The sequence below is a fragment of the Labrus bergylta genome, chromosome 18, assembly GCF_963930695.1.
Source record: "Labrus bergylta chromosome 18, fLabBer1.1, whole genome shotgun sequence".
NCBI classification, from domain to species: Eukaryota; Metazoa; Chordata; class Actinopteri; order Labriformes; family Labridae; genus Labrus; species Labrus bergylta.
The window spans coordinates 18,167,198-18,191,732 of NC_089212.1; the positions used below are offsets into that span (position 1 = coordinate 18,167,198).

The following is a 24,535-nucleotide window of genomic DNA, read 5'->3' on the forward strand; positions in this document are numbered from 1 at the left end:
TCTCTTTCTGATAAAACATCACATCTGTTTTCCTTCAGTCTGTTCCCTTTCTTTTTCTTTAAAGATTGTGAAGGGACCAACCAAAGTTCTGTAGTTCTGCAAAAGAATAGAAACTATTCTAACAATAATTAAGGATGAGAGAAAGGTAGGACTAGAGCGGGCTATAGTTGTTAAAAGCTGTGTTCTGCATGTTCTTCTCCTTTTTAAAGGTGCAACATGAGCTTTCACTGAAGAAAGTAGTTTCTCATAGAACCACAGTTAGGGTCAAATTCTGCAAAGGATCAAGAGTGAACTGTATATAACATGATGTTATATGAAGTGTGCAAAAAATGTTAGTGGGAAAAGGTATTATTTTATATTTAAGTTGGTGTAAAAAAATGCTGATTATACAAAAAGCAACTGTAAAAAAAAAAAAAAATGTCTTTGGTCAAGTGTTTCTGTTAAATGAAAACAAGAAATACCTTTATAAAGATAGGTTATGGTAACGCTGTTGTTTGACAAACATGTTGAACATACATAAAGTGGAGCTTATATATTTCCACACACACAAAAAGCTGTGTATAATGAATTTTGAGTCTAACGATCAGGCAGGAAAGCCTCGCTTCAGCGAACGGAAGCAGCTTTTATTTTGAAGGCAGCAAGTGAAGTCGCACTTTCTGTAAGATGTGTCATGTGTGGCTGAATGTCATGAGGAAATGCTCACTCTGAGGACAGCGCTGCCTGGAGACTGTGGTGTATTGTCGCTGGACAGCCTGCCAAGGAACTGTTGAACTGTCTGCTGATTTCCAGGATTCCTCCTCTCCTTTTTTGTCGTTATGTCACCGTCTGCAATTTCGAGCTGAAAAAAATAAGACACCAAACTCTGAAATATAAACATGGACACGCACTTTGATCAGTCGACAGGTTGGTTACTTTTGTTAATGTGTAATAAATGTCTGATTACAACTACTCATGGCGGTAGATTAACTTCTTAATCAAAGGCACATTTTAAACTGCTTTAAATGTCATTTGGATTACAGTCTGAATTTAAATGCCCTAATTTAAATACAACTTTCTTCTCAATTATATTCCCTACTCGGTTTCTTAACTTTTAATCATTGCCCTTTTTTTTTTTTATACCAGATAATGTCGCTTCAGTTGAATCAACAGATCCCCCACCGAGGATGACAAAACAGCAGATCCTCACCTTATTATCGATGGCATCTGTCAACTTTAGTTCAATGATCTGCTACTCGATATTAGGACCATTTTTCCCCAATGAGGTAAGCTCAATTAATACCACATCACAGATTAAAAATCACATGCCAAGGTACTGGAATTAACAGGTTTGGGGACAACTTGGTGCACCTTAAAAAAAAAAGAAAAAAAAAGTATTACATTTGAACCTCTGGCTTTAAAGGAGGACTTATTTCTCTTTTTAGGTGGTTGGATTCATAAGTGATTAAAAGAAACGTCCGTGCTTAATCCAACACACTCAAAGACTTTGTTACATTTTCAAGAAGCACATGACAAGCTTTGTGTACAATGTTTAAAAGTAAGAATAGATATTGCTGTGAAATTGAGATGAAAGTATACATTTTGACACCAATATTCTTATACTTGTGCTGCTACAGTTTTTAGCATTTGTTATTTAATGCCATTTTTGAAGTATTTTTTTACCATCAGACAAAAATGAGTACAAGGAAATTAAGCCTTCTTTAAAAATAATCTCTCCTCTGCTACAGAGTGGGAGAGAGAAGTCATTAAAGTATGCTAAATGAACTAAAGCAGCATCCTGTAACTCCTAATTGTCACCACACTGTTAAGGATGTGTTACACAGGCTGGCTTGAATTGTTAATAAATCATTAACTCATTCTTCACAGATAATATACAGGGTAATAATTACAAATTTGTATTGACAGGTTGTGAAATTACCCTGTGATAACAGTTTATTTATTTTTACAAAAATGCACTGACGACAACTACTAATCCCTCAATACATTCTATTCATCAATATTTTTTTGGTCATGTATTTCTGCTGCCCTTTCCAGGAAGTCATATGGTCCAATAAGTCAAGGGGATTTTTCCCAAACAGGCAACTCAAAAGTCAAAATTATAAATGGATTATGAGTTTGCTTCTATAACTGAGGATTAATAGGATCACATTAGGCTTATGTGCACCCTACAGAATGTGTAATCTACAGAACTGCTTAAAGCAGACATACATTGACTATAATAAGTTCAATCAGTGCAAAATGTTCTATATGATTGCTGTTGAATGTCTTTTTTTTCGGCATTCATTTTCACGATTTCCAGAAAAGTTCATTTTGCTGTAAATATAGTTCTTTATCTTCTGGTGCAACTGAATTCATTCACATTTAAATGTCTTCTTGTCTAATGTGGTTTTGACTTTATTTCTGTTACTAAAGGCTGCAGACAAATGCAGATGACAGAAGTGGGCAGGGACACTGTGGAAGACATAAGACGAGCTACTGCTGCAATTTGATTTAAAAGATATGGTCAGCAGAAATGTTCAGGCTAATACTGCAGTATTTATGGACTTTTCACAACGAAGCTCTGATATAGCTGCTAACAAATAGACTCATATGTTCTTAAATGATTGACATGCAATGTTTAAACTAGTTGGGTTTGTTTGTTGTTTGTTTTGAAAACAACTGCTTATAACTGCTATCAACTTTACTGTCAATCATTGGTGTGTCAAGTAATCCAGTAATTCTAGAAATGCACTATATAAGTATATATATATGTATATAAGTACAGTACATTGGTTGGTTCCAATGAGTAATTCCCTAATTCATACTTATGTGAAGATGAATGTAGCTGCAACTAGCACAAAAAGGTCTTTATTGATGTTGGTTATGAGAAGACTGTGAAAGTAGGGCAAAATTTCACTCTTGCAAAGTTTATCAAGCATAGAGAAATCATTCATTTCTTTTAAAGGAGCATTATGTGAGGTATCTCCTGAATTAAATCATTAAATGACCTTACTATATCATCAGGAATGCTCTGTGCTGGCTTTCTCTGACAACAATGCAGCAGCCAGTATGTCATCCTTCTAAGTTTAGATTCCGATGCGGAATGGTCTTAATTTATTTATTTATTTTTACCAGAGAAGGTAGGCGGTTTTAAGGCACCCCCACATGCCCATTTAGGACACCCCTCAGTTTGCCAGATATGAGACCAGTTATCATAGCAGACCTACTGATTCTACCCGACCTAAAAAAGCCTCTGCATTTTTACTAATAAGCTAATAAGCTAAGCTTTTACTAAGGGAAGACACCTTGCTCCACTGCTTTGAATTTGGACCGCAGTACCCAATTCAACTCTTTGTGTCAGAGTTACGTATTGCTCCTTTGGTTTTCTCAGTGAAATGAATGAGCCATCATGTGCTTGACATCAGAAAGCCTCAAAGCAGTGAATGACTTGCTCTGTTCTCATTGGTCAAAAGGTCTCAGCTAAGGTCGGCTACCGTCATGTGAAGTAACTATAAAGCTAAGGTTAGGGAGTAATAAATAATATTACATAAGACCAGATCAATGAGGCAGTATTTCAAAGAACTAGCTGCATTCACTTTTATAAGATATTATCTCGTTGTTTTTCCCATTTATTGACCATTTTGTGTTTTCCTGAAATACCCTTTTTTTTTTTTTTTTTTTAGCTCTTGTATGAAATAATAAATGTATTGCATGAATATTTCCACACAGGCAGTAAAGAAGGGAGCCAGCCAGACAATTGTTGGTCTTATATTTGGCTGCTATGCTGTTAGCAATTTAATTGGATCATTGATACTGGGAAACTATGTAAGTATGTTGCGTTATTTTGAATCTCATCGTGACATTCTCAGTGGGATATGCTGACCAGATGTGCATTCATTTGAGCTCTCTTTGTTGTTGTATCAGATTGTCCAAATTGGTGCAAAGTTCATGCTTGTTACGGGGCTGTTTGTGTCATCATTCTGCACCATCCTCTTTGGGTAAGTGTTTGTCCTGTGTGCCATGTCACTTATCATGATATTAGAACAGAAAAGTCTCATGTAGAGATGAACCCACAGCATATTTGAGCAAGTTCCACAGAGCTTCAGAAGCAGCACTAATACTGATGTCAAACTACATGAATCATTGTCTCTTGAAACCCTCAAACATTTACCGAACAAATGTTGCAAGATCTCAAATGCAAGCGATTTCATTGTGGAGCGTTTTCGATATGGGCCTTGTTGCTTCATGCATTCTATTTGAAGATAGCCTCCTATGTGAAGCTGTACTCGTATGAATCCCTTTGTGTGTGAACATGCTGTGAACTTGTGAAGCGATAGCTATGTACAGGAGGCAGGACAACTTTTGACAGGAAAGTCCATAGTATTTATTTGACATCCGTTTGAGCTTCTGAGTGTCTTGCTGATCTTTTGCTCCATTATCAGTGCTGACAGTATCACCATCTAACATGAACAAACTACCTGGGACAAGCCCAACACAGACTAACACAAAGCACAGAAGATGAACTAATGAAAGCCATCTTGCCAGTGTCACTGATTTTGGGGGAAAACTAGAGTCAAGAAGCAAGACAATTATCATTAATACTGAGGTATACTGCCGTGTTCCAGGTTGTACTGTGGGACCACGGTCCTAGCTTACAGTAAAATTGGCCAGTAACTTATTTTTTATATTTTACATTTTAAAAGTCTATTTTATATATTGTAATAGCTTCTTATACTGTATTATTTAAGTTGTTGCTAGCTCTGTTTTATTTCCTTGTTAATTGTTTAGCACCAATACACCAAGTCAAATTCCTTGTATGTGTAAATGTGCTTGGCAATAAAACCCGATTCTGATTCTAACTGGCTGAAGGCTAGCTTAAGCTGTTTTTGAACATTGTTAATAGACTTTCTAAGCTAAGCAGACTTTCATTTGGTCAGGTAAGCTAAAGCTAGCTTGCTCGCATAAGCAGAACATTTGCTTTTGCAAGCTCAGTGGCATTGCTGCGACGCTGAGGGGCAACAGACAGGGCGGGAAAGATGGATGCAGACAATGGAGGTCTTATTATCTGAAAAATGGCCCCGGGGGAGGTGTATAGATAAACTCTGGCGTAATCTGATTGTGATAATGGTTTTAATTTGTTTAAGTAAATTGTATGACAGTAAGGTCACTGCATTTCAGAACCTTACATACAGCAAAGAATTGGAGATTAGGACTTTGTCAGTCTCCATTTCATTTGAATACAGGTAACCTCAAATGTGTGATTTACTTTAAACCCTAGTTGAATTGTCTTCAGTCGGACAGTTTAAGACCAAACGAACAGCCCATGTAGTCTGATTCGGTTTCAGTCGTTCTACTCGAATTTCCCGTTTTGACATTAATGGATTAATTTTCCTCTCTTTTCTTGCAGATTGCTCGACAGGGTTCCTGCAGGGACTGCTTTCATAACACTGTGCTTTGTAGTGAGGTCCATCGACGCTGTGGGCTTTGCTGCTGCAATGACCTCCACTTTTGCCATGACAGCAAAAATATTCCCGAACAATGTGGCGACTGTTTTGGTGAGTGTAGACAACCCTGGTGTGACCGACTTGTTATTTAGAATCACGAGAAGAACAAGAAAGCATTGTAGCTTGAGTTGTTTTGTATCTCCCATTTCTCCCAGCAGCATGTGAAATAATAAATAGCTTTTAACATACAGTGAGTAGCAAAAGTACCTAAGCTAAAATATTCTCTTTTTGCTGAAATATTCTCTTTTTAGGGTAGTTTGGAGATGTTCACAGGACTTGGTCTTATTCTGGGGCCACCGGTTGGAGGGTGGTTCTACCAATCATTTGGATATGAAGTCCCTTTTATGCTTCTTGGATGTTTCCTATTCATCATGGTCCCTTTCAACATTTACGTCCTGCCAACCATTGGTACCAACATCAGCTTAATATTCTTTGCCCATTTGGTTGTCACATTATCTGTTTTCAATTCCGTTGTAAGTGTGAGCTGTTTTGATTCTTGCAGAAGCAGATCCCTCACAGGATTCGTTCTTTCGGCTCCTCAGCCACGTGAAAATAGTCCTGATCTGCTATGTGATATTCACTCTTAGCGCAGGTCTGGGCTTCTTGGATGCCACATTGTCCCTGTTTGCTATGGAGGAGGTATATTTCTTTCTTCTGATCAAACTTACTGCAGGAAAAAAAAAAGTCTTAGCCTGCAAATTTGAAGACAATTTCTTTCTTTTTCATTAGTTTGGTCTCTCCCCTGGCTACGTGGGACTCATCATGCTTGGTTTGTCTTTACCATACTGTCTGGCTTCTCCACTGTTGGGATATTTTACGGATAAATATCCTGTGAGTATAGAAGCACAAGTGGATATTACTTTTATTCTTTGTCATTTGACATTACAAGCTTAAACCTGGTTTCTTGATGATGTTTCTCAGGCCACCAGAAGTTGGTTCATGGTAATCGGAGGTGTCGCCACAGCAACTGGCTTCTGTCTGCTCGGTCCTCTTCCTCTCCTTAACATCAAAAGGCGAGTATGGAAAGTATAGAAGACGTATTGGGTCAGGCCAGACATTTAGCACAAAGGACTGTTGTTTTCTTACAGAGAGTTTGACAAGAAGAGCAGCCTGTTAGCCAAGCAGAAAAGTTTTAAAATTCTCACAGTAATGGCAATCAAATTGAGCCTGACATTTACATATAGTGTGTTGAAAAAAGCCAATGTGGAAGTGCAAAAAAAAACCTGAATATCCCATTTCTTTATATGCACACATGTTTATTTTTAATTTTTTGTGGTAACTTACCGTTATGACGATCTTAAGGCTAAGAGTTATTCATAATAAGGGGCGTGGCTGAACTTACTGAGGGGGCGGGTGCGTTGTGGCTGTTTGTCAGGAGGCTTAAGGCCCGCCTCAGCTCTGTTACTAAGTTGACTGATAGTTATTTTGACACAGCATTCCCAATATGGCGACTGCCTTCTATGGGCCGCAAAAGTCCACTTTAGAAACCAATGGGTGACGTCGCTGAGTCTACGTCCATGTTTTATACAATCTATGTCTAAGAGCAGAAAAGCAATACAACTATCAACACATGTTAACTAAACATGCTAGAAAAGTAAAAAGTGTTACTGCTAAATGTTTACTTTTACTAAAGGTAAATTAAAGATGTGAGACCTCTAAACTGGGACGTGTAATGACATGTTCTGTGTGCTTCAACGTTGATACAACCGCTTTGTGACGTAAAAGTTTGTACAAATGCCAACACGAGAAATAAAGATAAAATAATTATAAGAAACTTTATTTCTATAGCGCCTCTCCAAATCTGAGTTACATGGGGCTTAAAAAATAACGTTTAACGGACCAGCATAAAGATAGAAAATGCAAAAACGACAGAAAGAAAGAGAACCAACTCTTCACCGTTTTAAATATAGTGTGATCCTCCTTTGGTTCAAAAGTAGTTTGTCAAACTTTTAACAGATTTGTCTTATTTGGAGGCTCCTCAGATCAATGTAAAAATGGGTAAATAGCTATGAAACAAAAAGCAGAGCGAGACCACGTAGGGATTAGAAGGAATCAAAGACTGTGAAATTGAATTCTGTCTCGAATGGGGAGCCTGTGAATGCAGTCGGGACTACAGTGATTTGTTGCTTACTTGGACGTCTGCTACATTGCTAAGGCAAGTACGTAAATGAACTGCAGTTGTCCTAGGTGGGGCAAAGGAGGGTTCGGATTAGATGTTTCTTTAGTTTCATTTTGGCATCATTTCTGATTTACACAAAAAGCAGGATTGAAAGTTCTGATTATAACCACACTCAATATGCAGTGTGTTTCCTCTGGGGTTAAGATTTACAGAATAAATTCCTACTGCTCAACTGTATTAACTTGTGTGTTTTTGTGTGTGTTTCTGTGTGTGTTTGTTTAGTAAGCTGTGGTTGATGATCCTCATGCTTGGGGTAATTGGGTTTTCTCTGGGTATGACTGCAATCCCAACGTTTCCTGAGATCATCGCACATGCTTAGTGAGTGGCTTCACACGTTGTTCTACGTTCATGACCTGTGGTTGCTTCAAAATACATTAGGTGAAACAAATTCTCCACACTCATTCATTCTCTGCTCTATAGTGATCATGGATTTGATGAGGGACTAAGCACTCTCGGAATGGTGTCGGGGCTGTTTGCTGCAGTTTGGTCTTTGGGGTAAGTCCTACAGTCTTTTACTGGTATCTCAACTTCCATGAACCATTTCTGCATATGAAGAACATTGAATCTGTATGTGATGGATACTTTTTTAAATGTTGGTAGAGTTCTGGTATCAAATTGCTGTAAGAGTAGTGTCACCCATTGGTGTGTAGGATCAGTATTGGCCGCAGATTCTGCCAAAAATGTGTTGTCGGGGATCGACGAGTATGCAAGTCAAAGCACCAATCCGATACCAAAGTCAATCAGCTCAAAACAATCTAATAGTTTCAGGTTACGTGACACAGTATAACGAACAATGACAGTGTTGTGCTAGCAGCAGAGATTATAAAGTTAGTCAAATCTAGGAAATTTTAGCAACCAGGAGTTTCTTCACATGTATTATTCATCCTTTTTCATCACACTTGAGTCAGAGTATCTCTCTGTCTCTGCAAATACTAGGGCTGGGTTCGGCAGGGACCTCGTGATGTGAAACATATTGCGATACTTTGCAATAATTTATTGAAAAATAATGCGGAAAAAGTAACTGAGCGCAGTGAACGGCTCATAAAAATACTGTTAACAGTAACAAAAGGCATGGGGAGGATTTCCCAGAGAGTCTTAATTATCACTCATAATCCAGTGTGTGGCCTTGTCTGTATCTTCACAGACTCTAGCCACCGTCTGTACTTTCAGATTTCCTCATGTTGCTGCGTTTGGAACTACTTCTGGGTGTCAACCATTGTGCAGTAATGCAGAGCTCATGGTATACACTGGAGGTTTAGACTCAATGAAAATGTATTGATCAGGTGACATGCGTCTCTCCCCTGTGTCAGTCTTTAACAGACGCTAACGTTACTTGAGCTGCTGTGTCGACCTAATTTGAACGTTTTGTCTGCTTTGTGGTCGACTGAGTGTTACCACATAGCACGCAGATGAAGAGAAGCTGCACAGAAACAAAGTCTCGCTTCTTCTTTCGTGTTTGTGCAAAGCTGTTCTTTAGAGTGTAACCAGTATGAAACAATCATATAACATCTTATTTTGTTTCAGTTACCACTTTCTTAACACTCGCCTGTTTCACTTTAATCCTATGTCACTTAACCACCGCTGCCCTCTCTCTCTCTGGCTTGTGGCAGCTATAAACTCAAGGAGCGACATCTACAGTATACGTTCTGATTACAGGGAAAAAAAATTTAGAGGACTTTTTTTAATTATTTAATGTAAGTGGTGGGAAAATCTGAAAAAATGTATATCACAGTACTTTGCTGTATCGCTTTTTTCTCAACCTCAGCAAATAACCCAGTCCAGATATCTATCTATAGATATATATATCCTATCTATCTGAATCTCATTTCTGGATTCTGTGGGTTTTGATTGCATGCAGGAAAAACAGTCTGTGTGTTAGAGTTAAAGAGATGGAAAGGCATAGGCCGTAATACAATCCCAGAACCCATCTGCTGTTCTTTGATTGAGATTTAACTTTTGATGAATAACTTTGAACAAATATCTGAACAAAAGTAAAGCAGAAATCTGGACTGAGACGTCATATTTAAGATCCAACTCAACTGTCATGTCTTGGTTTGCTAGTTGGACAATAAGTAATGATGAGCACACATTGAAGGGAAATGATTGCCCAGAGATCCTAATGGTTTAAATAGCAGATGGCTCAACCAGAAGCCCTGAAAGTTGGCTGCTCCCAGAGGCAATATTTTCCTAAAATGAGCCAATGAGTTCCTAGAGTTTTAATATCCTGTAGACTAGTAAAATAAACAAACTTAAATACACGGTAGATATAAAAAACACTACTTGGCTTTTATTTACTGGAGTTTTATTTCTAATGATTTGATTTTAAAGTACATAATTTGTTTTTGTCAAAGGATGTTTTACGGCCCAGTCGTTGGTGGACTGATCACACAATATCTGTGCTTTGAATGGGCAGCTGCAGTCCAAGGAGGCTTGGCGTTGCTGGCTGTAAGTATCCTATTTGCTGGAGACTATGGTCATAGTGCTGGATTCCAGGCTTGTTAAATGTTGACAGTGTAGCAGAGACGGCATGGAATGTAGAAGTTGTCGCTTTACTTGGCATAGCATTTATTAAAGACTGTAGAAATGCTATTTCCCAGCGTGGAAATCGCATTTAGCTGTAAAACCAACATTAAGACTGATAAAGAAACAAGCGTGTGATTGCAGTTTCTTAACCATTACACACATTACTCAATGACTTCTTTGTCCTCAGGCCTTCCTCCTCGCTGTGCATTATATCTGTAAACCCCCACAACAACAGAGGTAACAATCCACCTTAAATCAACTTAATCATCTTATATATCATATATTACATGATATTCATTATGACGCCTTGTATCTGTATTGAATCTGTTTACTTAGTAGAAATCTATTGAGGCTTATTTTTTAAAGTTTTCAGAAGACGTACTGGGTGTAACAATGACTTTTGTGTTTGCATTCAAGCATCCCAGAAGACAGTCAACATAGAGACGAAAGCACTCCTCTCCTTATTGAATGAAGCCCTCAGCCACATGTGGAAGTGTGCTATACTGAACAAAACAAGATCTTAATGTTTTATAAAGTTTTTATATCATTAATTGCTTTTTAACATTTTAAATTATACATATTTGTTGTTGCAGATATTGTAATATTTTCTACTTGCATCGATGGAAACATATTTTAACATAACAGTATTGTTATGTATTTATGAAATGTTTAAAAGCTGTGTTTGTAGAGGGATCTGACTTAAACTATATAAAGCAGTGTATTACCAGTTTTGAGTTGGTACTTACTTTACAAATTGCACTCGGACTGAACGTAAGAGGGGTGAATATAACCAGCCACTGTAGTTCACAGTACATTCCAGTTCAGATGATAAACTTAATGTGCCTTTTGTTCTGTTAATAATCTTAGTTTTTCACATCACATGACTAGGATTTCATGTTGATGTGACGCCTGCTGTGCCTACCACATTCAACATGAGAGAAATAGGCTTATTTATACACAAGCTTATTTTTCTATACAAACTATATTTTAAGAGGATACCCATTTCTACAGAAAAAACCTGAAATGTATTCTTAAATAATTCCTAGTTTCAAGCCCAATATGCTACTATGAAATAACTTTATCCTCAAAGGCAAATCCTATCTGAAAGGGGAAGGTTTGCCTATTGGCAACACATTCAATATAGTTTAGTTGTGTTTATACTTAGCATACTAATCATAGAAGCCCTTCACCTGAATGAACAGCGTGGTCTCTTCATGAAGTCATGTTTCGACGGAAACCCGGAACGTACAATTACAACAGCAGCGTCGGAGCGAGCCATCGTGGTTTCAGCGAGTTTCGCGGGCACCATAGTTTCTTCTTAGCGCTTTAATTTAGCGGTCATCTGTTGGTTTGGGTTTGAATCTTCAACTTCACCGCACGTACACTTTTAGACTAAATTAAAATAAGCAAATTACGATTAATTCCCAGACTATGCATTGTTTTGCAGAGACACTTCAGAAAAGGGACAACAGAATGAAATTAGCTAGTTAGCTAAATCTGGTACTAAGCATCTCTTCTCACACTGTCCCTGATTCAAATAAACTAATAAAATAAAAGAAATAAAAACTTATGCACAAATTATCACAACATGCATAGAAATGCTTGTTTAAATACCTAATGTTAAAAATGTGATTTCACATACATTATAATTAATAATCAACAAATAAATTAATAAAACAGAATACTTATCATTTGTATTTTTTATTTGCTAAAAAAAGAAATATACAAACTTAATTAATCTCGTACAGGCTAGGAACGTATAACTAGGATATAACTGAAATTGTGAAAACCTTATCATCTGTTAAAATAAAGACATTTATGGGAACAACAATAGATAAGTAAAACAGATTTTTAAAAAGCATATTTAACATTTCATCATTCAATCCGTACAAAGTAAATTACATGATATAAATATATGGATGTTTGGATATATAAAAAGACAATAAAGATTCAATAGACCTGTACAGTTTATTGCCATAAAAAATGTATTTTGAATAAGAATGAAAGCAGTCAGGGTAAAACAGTCATGTGTCCACGACTTTATGTATCAGACTCAAAGGCCCCATTAGCCTGACCTGTCAGTCTCTTGGGGAGAGGTCTGTCAGTCAATCGGCCTCTCCTCCGTGTGCTTGTCAATTCTGAAGCATCTGCATCGGAAAATGTGGTTTGGGATGAAGCTGCAGGAACTCCTGGCTTTTTCACCTTCTTTTTCCTTCTAGTTCTATGGAAGCATCAAAGCCCAGAAAAGGTATTCATTATTATTTAAACATTACATAAAATATGTCATGGTGCTGCATTGTCCAATATTTGTTTAACAAAAAGAGATACGTTGAGCCTCATGCAGGTACTGTGACCCTGTGAAAGTAGATACAAAAATTTCCAGCAAAGCAAAAAACCACTTACCTGGCATCAGCCAGCTCAGGCTCTGTGTCTGATAGTGTCGGCTCAGAAAGAAATCTAAGTTCACCAGAAGAACTAATTGCAGCAGATACCTTGAAAAGCAAGGAAGAAGAATAGAAAGAGTATAGAAAAATAGGATGACAGAAGAAGATACCGAACCATACAAGTACCTTAACACCACACTAAGAATACTTTCTTTTTAAAAAGAGAATACATTGAAATGTTAACCCTTTAAAAGTGTCTCACTCACTTCAGGCTGATAGTGGCTTTTATACTTTTTCATAGTTTTTCTATACTTATGTTAAATGCCTCCAGCACAGCTCTGTAGTTGACTTTTGATGCAATGACAGCAGTTTGGAATATTACATAAACATGTTTTACTGTATGGTTCCTTTCAATGTCATGAGAATGTTTTCAGCAGTAGAATCTCACTGTAGCTCAGGCGGTCATAAGGAGGCACATGACATGCAAATCCTAAAAGTATTTGCAGATTTTGGGTAAAAGTAATGGGATTGAAAAAATGCTCTGTAAGACTGTACTTAGGGAACAGAAGTGCTTATACTTGATGCTAACTCAGCATACCGACACGTCCACAACTGAAGGATGAACTATGTAAAATGTTTAGCATTGATACCACCTTAGCATGCTAAAGTTTGCCAAATTAAATGAAAATATGTAAAGTTTTGCAGGTCTTTGGTAATTAACCAAAACACTAAACTAGTAAACAAAGTCAGGAATGTAAATTCCTCCTAAGGAAAATATGTTGTTCTTTAATTGGGAAACTAATAGTTGTCGAGATATTTCAGTCGAAGTTACAAAAATTAATCTCATTACAGGAAAAGTCAGGGGTCTTTATCCTGTGGGCACGAATGAATGTCTGTGTAAAATGTTAATCCATTAACATTAGTGCAGGATTATGTATTAGTTGTATGTATATATTTCAGTAATTGCCAAAGTGATGTATCGTGCGAGCAGCCGATATTGAAATGCTAAGCTCCCTGCTACAGGCATGGCCAAAAAACAGCAATATACAGTTTGTTCAAAGGTTAGATTTTTTTGTTTGTGTGATTTTAAGTTTTTTACAGCTAAAAACAACTTTTTAAAGCCTTTGAAGCCTGCAGTGAGTGTTTGGTGGTCAAAAGAAAGACAAGTAAAGTATCTCTATTCTGAACAGAAACAGAGGCTAAACAGACCAAAGCCAAGGAAAACTTAGGTATGGAGTACCAGAAATGAATAGACCCATTACAGCCACACCGTGTTTCACCTGCCTGCTTATGTTACAAATATAATACTGCCTTCTTACCCTGGTTGGTGTGGACCTCTCCACTGTCCCCTCAAGGCCTGGGTGTGACTCTACGGAATGAGTCACCTCTCCGCTGATATCTCCTACAATATAAAACAACTCAGAATCATGCATCGACTTGACTGTAACTGGAGTGCTGGCACCAACACATTAACATTTTCCTTTATTTTTTTATACTTTGTGTGTACCGAAACGTTACAGGGAATCAGCTACTTTGTTTTAGGAACATATATTTTTTTATGTTTCTATTTATCATGCAATCAGTGAGCTAAGGCTCTGTAGGCAGTTTCATTGGTGATCTGTGTGATTCTGAACTAGTTTGAGCTAGACAAAAACGTTCTGCTGTGAATGTGACTCACGCCTGGCTGCTGTGTACTCTACATAGAAACCTTCTAATGGGACATCCCTTGTCCAATCAGATTACTTGGTCTGAAGTTTCTGAACCAAAATGTCAAACACTCACTTTGGTCTGCTACATAAGAAGCAAGAAAATATCCCTGCTGCCCATTGACCAAACGCCCAAACCACCAGTTGTCATTGTCTTTGTAGAGCACGTGGATGACATCACCGCGGCGTATGGTGAGTTCATCCGACCGATTAGCTCTGTAGTCATAGAGCGCGACGACCTAGAAGAGACACACAAAGGTGGAGGATGGATTAAATATGAGAAGGGAAGAAGGCTCCTTGTAACTGAGCGTACAGCTACAGTGTATACTTACTACTTGTTGAACAGGGGCTGAATCCGTCTCCACTTGGCTGCCTGAAGGAAAGTGGTCAGGAAGGGCCTGAAGAAGAAAAAACATCATTTTTAATCTGTAGAAGCAGTTTTAGAAGATGTTTGCTATGTGGCAGACCCCCAGTAGCAGTTGACTAATCTGTGCACTGTCTATATAATGATGCATGACACACTCAACAACCTTACCTGCAGCCTAAAGGATCCTCTGAGGCGCTGACCAACTGGACTAAAACCACCTGATAAGAGGAAAAAAACTATAAAGAGCAGGCTTGGGACTGCAACACAACGCTACCCTAAATGTACCTCATGCAGCTTTAATCTTGCAAAAGATTTGACCGAGCATATCAAAGAGCAGCATTAAAGCCATTCATTAGTTTAAGACACATGAGAGTGTTATGAACAGTACAAGCCACTTACGATTTTGGGTACTCAGAGCTGCCTGGGGGATCAGCTGCTCGGCTAGAGATCCAGACAGCTGCAGCTTGGAGTGCGGGGACAAGAAAGACGGAGGTGGTAATGAAGCATTTAATCCCGTCTGTGAAGAAAAAGCTGGGTTTGAGTTGAAGTTTTTTTCCACCCACTTCAAATAACTGTAAAGTAATAGCTAGTTCTCTATTTCATGTAGACCCTCAGAGGCCTCATTATGCAATTTTTCTGGCCAGTGGTTAATTGTAATTTTCTGCTGAGATTTAATACAATACAAAGTAGCAGCCAGCTGAATAATGTGGATAAAATGAGACCCAGAGAAAATGGGCTAAAATGCAAATGTATCTTAAAAAATATAAAACTTTACAAGACTTTCTCTAGTGGGGGCTCCTTCCTCTGCAAGGGCATGAATGAAGGGGCAGGTTAATCACCAGCTATGAGCCCAAAAAACACTGGCTAAATAAAGGTGTCAAAGTAACCCTGATCAAAAACTCACTGTGCCAGAATCTGATGTCAAGCTCCTTCCTGTATTTGTAATGCCCATTTTGCCTTCAAACAGAACACAGAAATAAAGAGTTAAACCATGTTGATAAAGAAATTCATCTCATTCAAATCAACAATTCAATTCTAAAAGACAAACTGTACAGTACCTTGTTCGTATAGGAATCCAGAAGCTGAAGACCTCTGATTTGGTTCCTAAAATGTGGGGAAAGGGTGAGATTTAGTCAATAGTGCCCTTTAAATGTCTGTCTTATATGTTATGTCAAAGTAAAAGAGAATGTTATTTACAAGAACTGAGTCCAGTGTCTCCTTAATACATTGCATTTTGAATGCAAGCCTTGCTGTGTGGGCAAACTGATCCATGGCTGAAGAAGAAGTCATGTCCTGTAACACTGGTGTGTCAGGTGTGTGTCTCATGGTTTTGGTGTCAACCGAGGCTGATCTGCTCGCAGCTTTTATGTTGTGCACCTCCATCTGGGAAACTGAAAAACAATTGTCTAAGCTTGGATTGTATTTCAATGGCTGTTTGTATCAACAGGTCAGAAGAGTAGTGACAAATAAGGAGGTTTGAAACGACCGATCGGCTTTTTTTACAAACCTTTTCGATCGTACAGATACACATGGACAGGCTGGCTCTGACCGAAGGCGCAGAAAGCGACCATGTTTTCATGCGGGTGAAAACACACTCCATGGAGAGCATTTGGGTAACAAAGCTCGGAGTAGACTGCAACTTGATCTCCTGTAATGATTGAATGAAGTTTACAGTTTGATCCACTCTGCAGAACTGTAAAGGATTTCTTTGTTTCTGTCTGACTGAAAAATCAACAACATGCTTTTCACCTGTATCACTATTCCAGACGTATGCCATCCCATCCTCACTGCCAGAGAAGATGAAGTTTCCACATGGTGTAAAAGTGCTACAGATCCTCTCTCTGTAGTTTGTTGCTCCTGTGTACTTCTTTACAGCCAGACTGAAAGGGAAAGAAAATTGTGTGAAAAGTTCAAGATTAAAAGTATGTTCTAGTAATATAAATTTTATGACAGCAAAAACTTTAATGGGCACTGCTGTAAGTGTTAAAATGGTTTTGTTTTGACTTTCTTTTCACTAGGTTACTGCAATAGCTGTAAAGCAAACCATCAAATCTGCAGCCACACTGACAGTAAAAACAAAACAGTTTCACTCTAATAGCAGACGGTTATGTCAAGGCGTCTTTACATTCTCAAGTCCATCATCCTGAGGACACTGTCTTTGGCATGAATGAGCAGACACCGGCCGTTCGGATGGAGCTGCAGCATGTTGACAGGGATACCCTTGAGGTCACTCTCATCAATTTTCTGCAAAGAGAAAACATGCACAATTTTAAAATATCTCACAATTATCTTCTGTACTTGCCCAAGCACGAGCCTTTAGTTGTGCAGTACACTGTTGTAATATGTACATGTAGGTACACCATTCACAGACATCATCTCACGTACTTTCTCTACACTCCAGCGATTACATGGCTGACGCTGCTTGCTGTCGTTCACTGAAGTTTTCCACACAATGATTTTGCCTGTGTTGTCTGCAGAGAACATTCGCCTTCCTGAATAAAACAAACACAACAAAGGGAACATCAGCCTGGAAGGACACAAGTATAATATACTCAATTTACATAATAAAAGAAGACAAGCCTCGCTCCTTCATAAACACTATTTGCTTTACAACAGATGGCAATAGCAGAAAGAAAAAAAATGCCCGACAAAAAAAATCCCCTGAAATGGACACAGGCATGCTCACACACTCACTGAAACTACTTGATGACCTTTGTCAAAGGGTGTTTGAGAGTGGACAGGTGCAGCTTATGATTTAAAAACATCAGTTTCTTACTTTGAATTGTGTATCAATATCAACAAATATTCAACAACTTATTAAAGCTAAAAGCACTTTTTATGTTTAAGACTAGAATAACAGTTATTTTCATGTCAATATTAAAGCCAGGTCATGCTAAACAATAAACATTTTTAATGACCTTGTATCTGTCACTTCTCATGTGTGAATGCAGTATATTAACACCAGGAATGCAGTTGGCCTATCTCAGCGTACACTGGGTGAGAGGTGCACACCCAAAGGCAGTTTATCACTCGGTGATATGGTTGTATCACATGCGGCAGAGACACAACATTGATTACCTTCAGAGTCAAAACAAACAGTGTTGATGAAACTGTTGTGACCCTCGAACTCCTGCAGCAGCTGGCCATTCACATCATCCACATCAAGCCTCCACACTCGCACCAGAGAGTCAAAGCCCCCCGTCACCACCAGGTGCTGGGCTGTGGGGTGATACTGAGCACAGTACACAAAGGATGGATGGGGGAGAACCTTTTGGGCCGTTCCCAGGAGCTTCTCCACATTCCACTCTCTGATGTAGGAGAGCAAGAAGAGTTGAATAATGCATATTCAGAGACAGTGGCTCAAAACATGCTGTGTCACTGGAAGGGAGCCTTTCACTTTGAGGAGTAATTACTCCCCCTAGAGGTGGACAGAAAAACTGTGACTACAGCAATTCATTTACCAGCAGCCCCTCTTTTATTAACTTAATTCTTTTCTTTAAGCTAACAACCAGAAACACACCTGACAGTTCCATCAGAGGAGGCAGACAAAAGGCTTCGATCATCTCTGGACCAGCAGAGATCATAGACTATCTTCAGATGGCCACTGAAGGCAGCCAAAACTTTCCCAGACGGAATCTCATACACTGAAACAAAAAAATCAAGAAGCTTGATTATTGATTATACCACAGTATTTCCAAATGTTATGTACATGCATGTAAGTTTAAGACTCAGACTCAGGATGACTCTGTGTAAACAGCAAGGTAATTAGGTGGAGATTGAAGATGAGGAGTCCAGAGTGGCATCAGCAGGGGGAGTTTTACAGGGTGTTGATGAGGTGTTGCTTACCTACAACAGGGAAAGCATCTCTGTCAGCACAAGCAGCAGCGAGTATTGTCCCAGCGTGCGAGAAGAGCACCGTGAAGCAGCCCATCTGGCCGCCACGGAATGACAGCATGGGCTTGTTAGGAATCCGACAGACCTTTAACAGAAAGACCCAGTTAGGAGTGTGCAGTCGGGAAAAGGTTCACATTTTGTCTCTCGGCTGTTTGATAAACTATACTAACAGTCTAATGTGAACAGTTAGGGTTATTTGTAGCTGATTTCGCTCAAACCATTCATTTTCTGATGCCGAGAACCCTTTTTAACCACATAACAGTGCATGCAGAATTGTCTGTAGATTGTTCAACCTATCAGAGTGTTATGTACCCAAAGAAAAGAGCTCAGTCATTTTTACAACCGGCAAATCAAGAAGGTAGCAAGTATTGTGGCTTTTTCCAGTCGTGTTCTCTCCAGTACATTTTCTGTTGCAGTCAGGGAGTTGTTATGTTTTACTTTGTTGTAGAACTTACTGCTATTCTCTTTTCTTCCAACTGCAATCAGCCTATTAAAATGCTCAATGGGTTTTGTCTCCCTTGACAGAGAGATCCTTTGATTGTGTTATTTAGTTTATTTTTTCATCAGTCTATTTATTTACCAAGTTTATTTTCAATAGTATCCATATTTTTGCTCTTTTATATAGTTAATTTTTTGTCTGTGTGGTGCTTTGTTTTAGCTACAAGCCACAGTCAAGATATTTTTTTGCACTCCTATGACAGTGAAGAAGACCTCCTAACTCCTTACTACCGACCTGTCCTGGCAGTCTGCTCCATCTTAAGGCGGGTGTCTTGCTCTCTACAGGCTGTATAAGGCTTCTCTTGGTGACCTCATTCTGCAGTTCACTGTAGGAGGTGCTACCCCTCTCTTCCTGCAGGGCCATCATGGATCGCATACTCGGGTCAACCTGCAGAACAAAAAAAAAAAATCCACATCAGCTGCGACACATCACTGAATCTACTTGTGGCGTGACTTTTACTTTACACATGATGCTCTAAAGCGACATTTTAGCTTGATATTACTTATGTGTGACACATCAAACATTTGCAGATCTATAAATCTAAAGAAGTAATGTGAGACATTATTAGCTGATCACAGAAGTAATTAACAACATCTATACAGCAGACAATGACTTACATGCTCAGGGAGTTTAATGCCCTTCACCGTAACATAAAGGGTGGAGGCATATTTGTATCGGGGGTATTTCCTCCACCACTCGACCACCTCAATTGTTTTAGGTTGTCTCTTTGCTCGAGGTGGAGGGCAGAAGAGCTGGAGGCGAAGTTTACTGTCGATATTCAGCACACCATTTGTGCCGACCATCTAAACAATATGCGGGGGGAAATAAAGAAAAGGACATGAGTGTTAAAGAAGTAAAAAAACAACAAGCTCAGCCGGGTCTACCTTTTTTTGAATGAGCAGGTACCTTAAGGAATGCCCATGCAATCTTTCTGAATCCTCCCTCCTGTTTGTCAACATCAGCATTGGTTCTTGCTTCTTCCATGGTGATAAAGTCCAGTATCTTAAGAAAACATTGAAATGAAACATTTACCTACAAATACACTGTAAACTGGTTACACATATGTCCAAAAGGAAATGTCTCTCACTTCAAAGAACAGTATGACTCTGGGGCTGTCATCATTTTGTTCAACAAAGTGTCCGAAGCGTTCGTTGAAGATGATCTGCTCACACCATTCAGGGACGACCGATTTGTTCTTCTTGAAGTCGAACGGTTGAGTCATGATGGGCAGAATGTGGTCGACGTTCTCTCGCTCATAAAACGAGGAAACTGGCCGATGGCTACAAAAAAACAAGACAACCAGTACATTTTCAGTTAACCCTCAAATTGAATTTCAGCATGCATTGGTTGAACTAAAACACAAATACATATAGTTTACAAGCTTAGAAGGACAGAAGGTTCAAGGAAATAATGTAACTGGAAATTTTAAAGACAGAATTGAACACTGATTGTTAGGTGAGATTTTGGTCCACTCTCACCAGTCTTCCTTCTTCACATACTGTCCAGTGATTTCATCCACAACATGGATCTTCACCATAGGGTGTGAGATCAGTAGGTCTGTTTTGAGGCGATCTGTTCTGTGGACATTTACTCCCAGCACGAGGCTGTCATCGAACATTGGTCGCTCTGGCACATCTGCCTCAGTTTCACTCTCTTCTTTGGCAACTAAAGAAAAGGGAACATTACAAATCAGAATGAGAGAAAACATACATTTTAATCATGAATTCTGTAAAAGATGAACAGGAAATTCAGTTCAAGTTACCATGTTTTTTCTTCTTCTTTTTCTTTTTCCCCTTGGTCTCCCCTTGGGTTTCATTCTCAACTTCAGCTTCCCTGTCAGCATCTTCATCTTGATCCCTACCAGAACAAAGAGTAGAAAATCGAACATCAGTATTATGTTTAATTGCAGCCCAGTGTCTTAAAACAAATGTTAAAAGCAAGTTAACAAATAAAAAGTGACTATACACACCCTACTTCTTGCTCTGACATAACAGATTTCAGCTTTTTCTTTTTCTTCTTGCCAACATCATTATTTAGCGTAACGTTCTGGGAGACAGTGCTCTCTTCCTCAGTCTTGTTTTTTGTCTTCTTTAAAGTTCTCTCATCCTCCTGTGCAATCTGCTGCTGGTATTCATGCAGCAGCTTATCTTCTGTGTCCTCCACCTGACTCTCTGCTTTGGCCTCTTTAGCGCCTTTGCTTTTCTCTTTCTTACTTTTTCGCTTTGTTTCCTTTTCACCACCTCCATCATCATCTGGCTCCAAAGGGATCTGAGACTTGGAAACATCCACATCCTTCTCGATGTAACTGGTAGCGTCCTCAGAAACAGGGAGGGAGGGAAGCTCCCTCTTACTTTTTCTCTTGCTTCTCGAAGTTTGAATCTCCTCTTCGTTTCTACTGTTGTTGATATTGACTTTGTCTTCTGTTTCCTTCTCTCTGCGCTTATTCTTTGTGTAGCGAGGGCTGCCTTGTTCAGGGTGGTATGTGTTCTGGAGAATGGCCTCATCATCTTCTGTGTCCTTCCCAAGGTTGAGATTCTTTTTTAAATTTTCAAGCTAAAGATGCAGAAAAAATGAACCAGAGAATATTAGGATGTCTGTGTAGGTTCCATCCAGGTCATGATAAATCAAAACTTGATCCAAAGGCAACTGTAATTTCAACTAATAATCTTCTACTAAGTCCAGTTTCCTTTGAATCAGAGAACTTTTAATATATATAATGGTACATGAAAAATCCTTAAAGATACCCCCTTTTAAATTGAGGTGGTTATTCTGCATTGTATCATGCAAAAAGGAGATAAAATAAGTCAAACAGGTTGAATGTAAAAATAAAAATCTAAATTTTTCTGCAGCCTGTTTAATGCAACATCTCACCAGAATAAAAAAAAAATAAGGAAGAACTGAAAAATAAATATTACCTCAAAGTAATCCAACACTTAGTTATCACATATTGAACGTTTGGTGTTTGATTAATATTCTACACCATTAATGCTAGAACTACACATTACAACATATTTACAGCCTATGGTTACAACACATACCACAATAGTCTCCTGAGTTTCAGCGTTCTTCTTCTTCTTAGCCTTCTTCTTCTCTGACTCAGTGTATTTCTTGAACACTTCATTAAATCTCTCGCGGGTCTTTGCCCGGTCTTCACTCTCACCTTAAAAAAAAAGATGCATCACTATTACTGGGAAAGTGGAAATTTAACGGTAACATATAGATCAGTGAATAGTATGCGATCAAAACATTGTGTGGTGCGTGCTGAAGGATAAATATGTTCTAATACTGTACTTCAGCAAAGTTTACAGTTCATTTCAATTTCAAGTATTTTTCTCAAATGTTTATCATACACACCAAAAAATATTAAAAGATCCCCATCTTGATCACAAACTATAAAATAATGCTTGCACTTTAATGCACCTAATTATTAAGGTAAGACGATATGAAGAAGGCGAGACTGAAAGAGTGTATTCTGCATTATTTCAAAAAGGACTTCAATAAACAATGTAGGATATTATGAAGACACCAATATACTGTTTTTAAAATTACACACCTTAAAGTTTGGGGATCTGGTAGAATTTAAGACTGCACAAATAATGTATAAAGCAAAAAATAAACTGCTACCTGTAAACACACAAAAACTGTTCAAAGACAGAGAGGGGGGTTATAACTTTAGACGGATACTAAACTTGAAACAGCATTATGCTCGGACCAATTTAAAAAGTATGTGTATTTCCATTTGCGGGGTGGTTTTGGGGAATGGTCTTGACAAAACGATTAAACAAAGTATGAATATAATGCAATTTAAAAAAAATGTACAAAAGATGTATCTTTGAAAAGTACAGAAATGAGGAAGGAGAATGTAAATCTCACAGATGTTAATGGCGCCTGTTCATTTTGTTCTTTTTTTTTTGTTTTGTTCTGTTTTTCTTAATAGCTCAATTGCAATATTTTTTTTGTATTGTCCGTTTAGTTTATTTTATTGGATTGTGCATTTGTTAATAGTGAAGAATGGGGGTAGGACTTGACAAGCCTGGGCTTCTTCCTATCCCTTTTTCGAAAGAGTCAAATGTGTATTATATTGAAATTGGCTTTTTATTTTTTTTATACAGATTTTTTTTTTTTTCCATTTGTTTATTCATTTTAATCTATTTGTAATCGTTCGAAATAAATAGAAGTAATATTTATTAATTAAATAATAAATAAATAAAATACTTTGAGTACATATTATTGATTACATTGTTCAATTGTTCTGCAAAATGTCTCTTTTTAACATGTTATTTTCCACTACAGTAAAGAATCACAGTATTATCTTGCACCGGTGTGTTGTGAGGACAGCAGGAGACTCACCTGCTGGCATTGTCAGGCGCCGTAATGTCCCTCATACTGATGGTAAAAGGAGAGTAATCCAGATAGGAAGGCTTTCATTCTGAATACAAGGATTATAATAACGCAAAAGGCAACATCTGTAGGAACAACCCCCTACTGCATGTACTGTGATGTTGGCTAGGTTAACTAGCTTGCTAAGTGCTAACGTTAGCTAAAGGGCATCGTTAACCGACTACGATTTGAACATTGACACTCAGTTCCAGTAAGAAACAGCGTGAGCATCACAACCAAACAAACACCACCACACAAGTGTAGTTAAAAACCCGGCATTCAACTGGATAACTGAGTGTGTCTACCCTCTGCAGTGATTGCTAGCGATATCCTCCGACTTTGTCAACAACGCTGCAACGGTTTCCAAGTCAACCGGGCGGAGGGCGGAGCTTAACCACCATGTTCGTGACGCGCTGACAAAAAACAACAAATTCGCCAATGAGATTTGCGGAAAGTGAAATCGTAACTAAAATAAAAATATAAATTATTTATTATTATTATTTATTTATTATTATTATTATTATTACGATTATTATTATTATTATTATCATTATTATATTATTATTATAAATATTATCCATACGTAAATCCATACGTAAATCCATACGTAGCTCAGAGCCAAAGACGAGAGGCTCCAGGCTACAAGCTGCAGACAAATGGCTCTAATTTGAACTGCCTTCAGTTCAATTCAAAAAACTTTATTTGTCCCCGGGGGGCAATTCAAAGGCACACAGAGCAGTAAATTAACAACAGTGCAAGTAAACGAAACGTTTCAACCTAAATATAAAGTGTCAATTTAAATACAACTTAAAGCTTAAACTTAACTTAAAAATACAAAATATAAAAGAGTAGATATGAGTGGACAGTGATCGGACAAACAGATGTAAACAGATGTAACCATAACTATGTGCAGTAGTGACCAGATGTAAACAGAACTATGTGCAGTAAACGAGAAATAAATATATATATACAGAGCTATGTGCAAGTAGGCAAATACTAAATGATAAGTTATTAATGTGCATGGTGAATATTCTACCTGCTGGGAACACGTACAGCATTATTTTACTTTAAATGGGTGGAACAGTTTGCTGATTAATAAAACATCCCGATTTTATTTGACGGG

At 38.2% G+C, this 24,535-nt stretch overlaps 2 protein-coding genes across 3 annotated transcripts; one reads left to right on the top strand and one right to left on the bottom strand.

Annotated features, from left to right (window-relative positions):
- Positions 1-652: 652 nt before the first annotated feature.
- Positions 653-10,909, top strand: slc18b1 (solute carrier family 18 member B1). Its single transcript, XM_020627501.3, has 14 exons — positions 653-903; positions 1,123-1,262; positions 3,706-3,801; positions 3,901-3,974; positions 5,384-5,531; positions 5,732-5,888; positions 5,983-6,119; positions 6,210-6,311; positions 6,402-6,493; positions 7,882-7,977; positions 8,080-8,154; positions 10,011-10,104; positions 10,370-10,419; positions 10,600-10,909. The coding sequence occupies exons 1-14, from the start codon at positions 876-878 to the stop codon at positions 10,652-10,654; spliced, it is 1,344 nt and encodes a 447-aa protein (XP_020483157.1). The 5' UTR covers positions 653-875; the 3' UTR covers positions 10,655-10,909.
- A 955-nt stretch (positions 10,910-11,864) lies between these two features.
- Positions 11,865-23,783, bottom strand: ahi1 (Abelson helper integration site 1). 2 transcript variants are annotated; one of them, XM_065966154.1, is made up of 26 exons: positions 23,383-23,783; positions 22,071-22,192; positions 21,002-21,585; positions 20,795-20,889; positions 20,511-20,697; positions 20,120-20,312; positions 19,939-20,034; positions 19,650-19,835; positions 19,267-19,419; positions 18,486-18,618; positions 18,160-18,283; positions 17,718-17,947; positions 17,025-17,131; positions 16,765-16,883; positions 16,389-16,519; positions 16,147-16,287; positions 15,837-16,030; positions 15,698-15,743; positions 15,544-15,596; positions 15,039-15,156; positions 14,808-14,857; positions 14,605-14,670; positions 14,349-14,511; positions 13,886-13,968; positions 12,586-12,674; positions 11,865-12,403 (listed from the first exon to the last, which is right to left on the bottom strand). In XM_065966154.1, the coding sequence occupies exons 1-26, from the start codon at positions 23,390-23,392 to the stop codon at positions 12,223-12,225; spliced, it is 3,654 nt and encodes a 1,217-aa protein (XP_065822226.1). In that variant the 5' UTR covers positions 23,393-23,783; the 3' UTR covers positions 11,865-12,222. The 2 variants fall into 2 exon arrangements, with proteins under 2 accessions (XP_065822226.1, XP_065822227.1); XM_065966155.1 differs by lacking the exon at positions 12,586-12,674 and having other exon boundaries at positions 12,264-12,403.
- Positions 23,784-24,535: the final 752 nt, after the last annotated feature.

Bases quoted from the DNA above. Each gene is read 5' to 3' on its own strand.
- ahi1 (XM_065966154.1), bottom strand. The intron at 19,836-19,938 runs GTACCTGCTCAT...CATATTGTTTAG, and splicing joins TTGCATGGGCATTCCTTAAG to ATGGTCGGCACAAATGGTGT. The intron at 14,512-14,604 runs GTAAGTATACAC...TGTCTCTTCTAG, and splicing joins CAGCCCCTGTTCAACAAGTA to GTCGTCGCGCTCTATGACTA.
- slc18b1 (XM_020627501.3), top strand. From the start codon at position 876: ATGGACACGCACTTTGATCAGTCGACAG. The intron at 8,155-10,010 runs GTAAGTCCTACA...TTTTTGTCAAAG, and splicing joins GCTGCAGTTTGGTCTTTGGG to GATGTTTTACGGCCCAGTCG. The intron at 10,420-10,599 runs GTAACAATCCAC...TTTGCATTCAAG, and splicing joins AAACCCCCACAACAACAGAG to CATCCCAGAAGACAGTCAAC.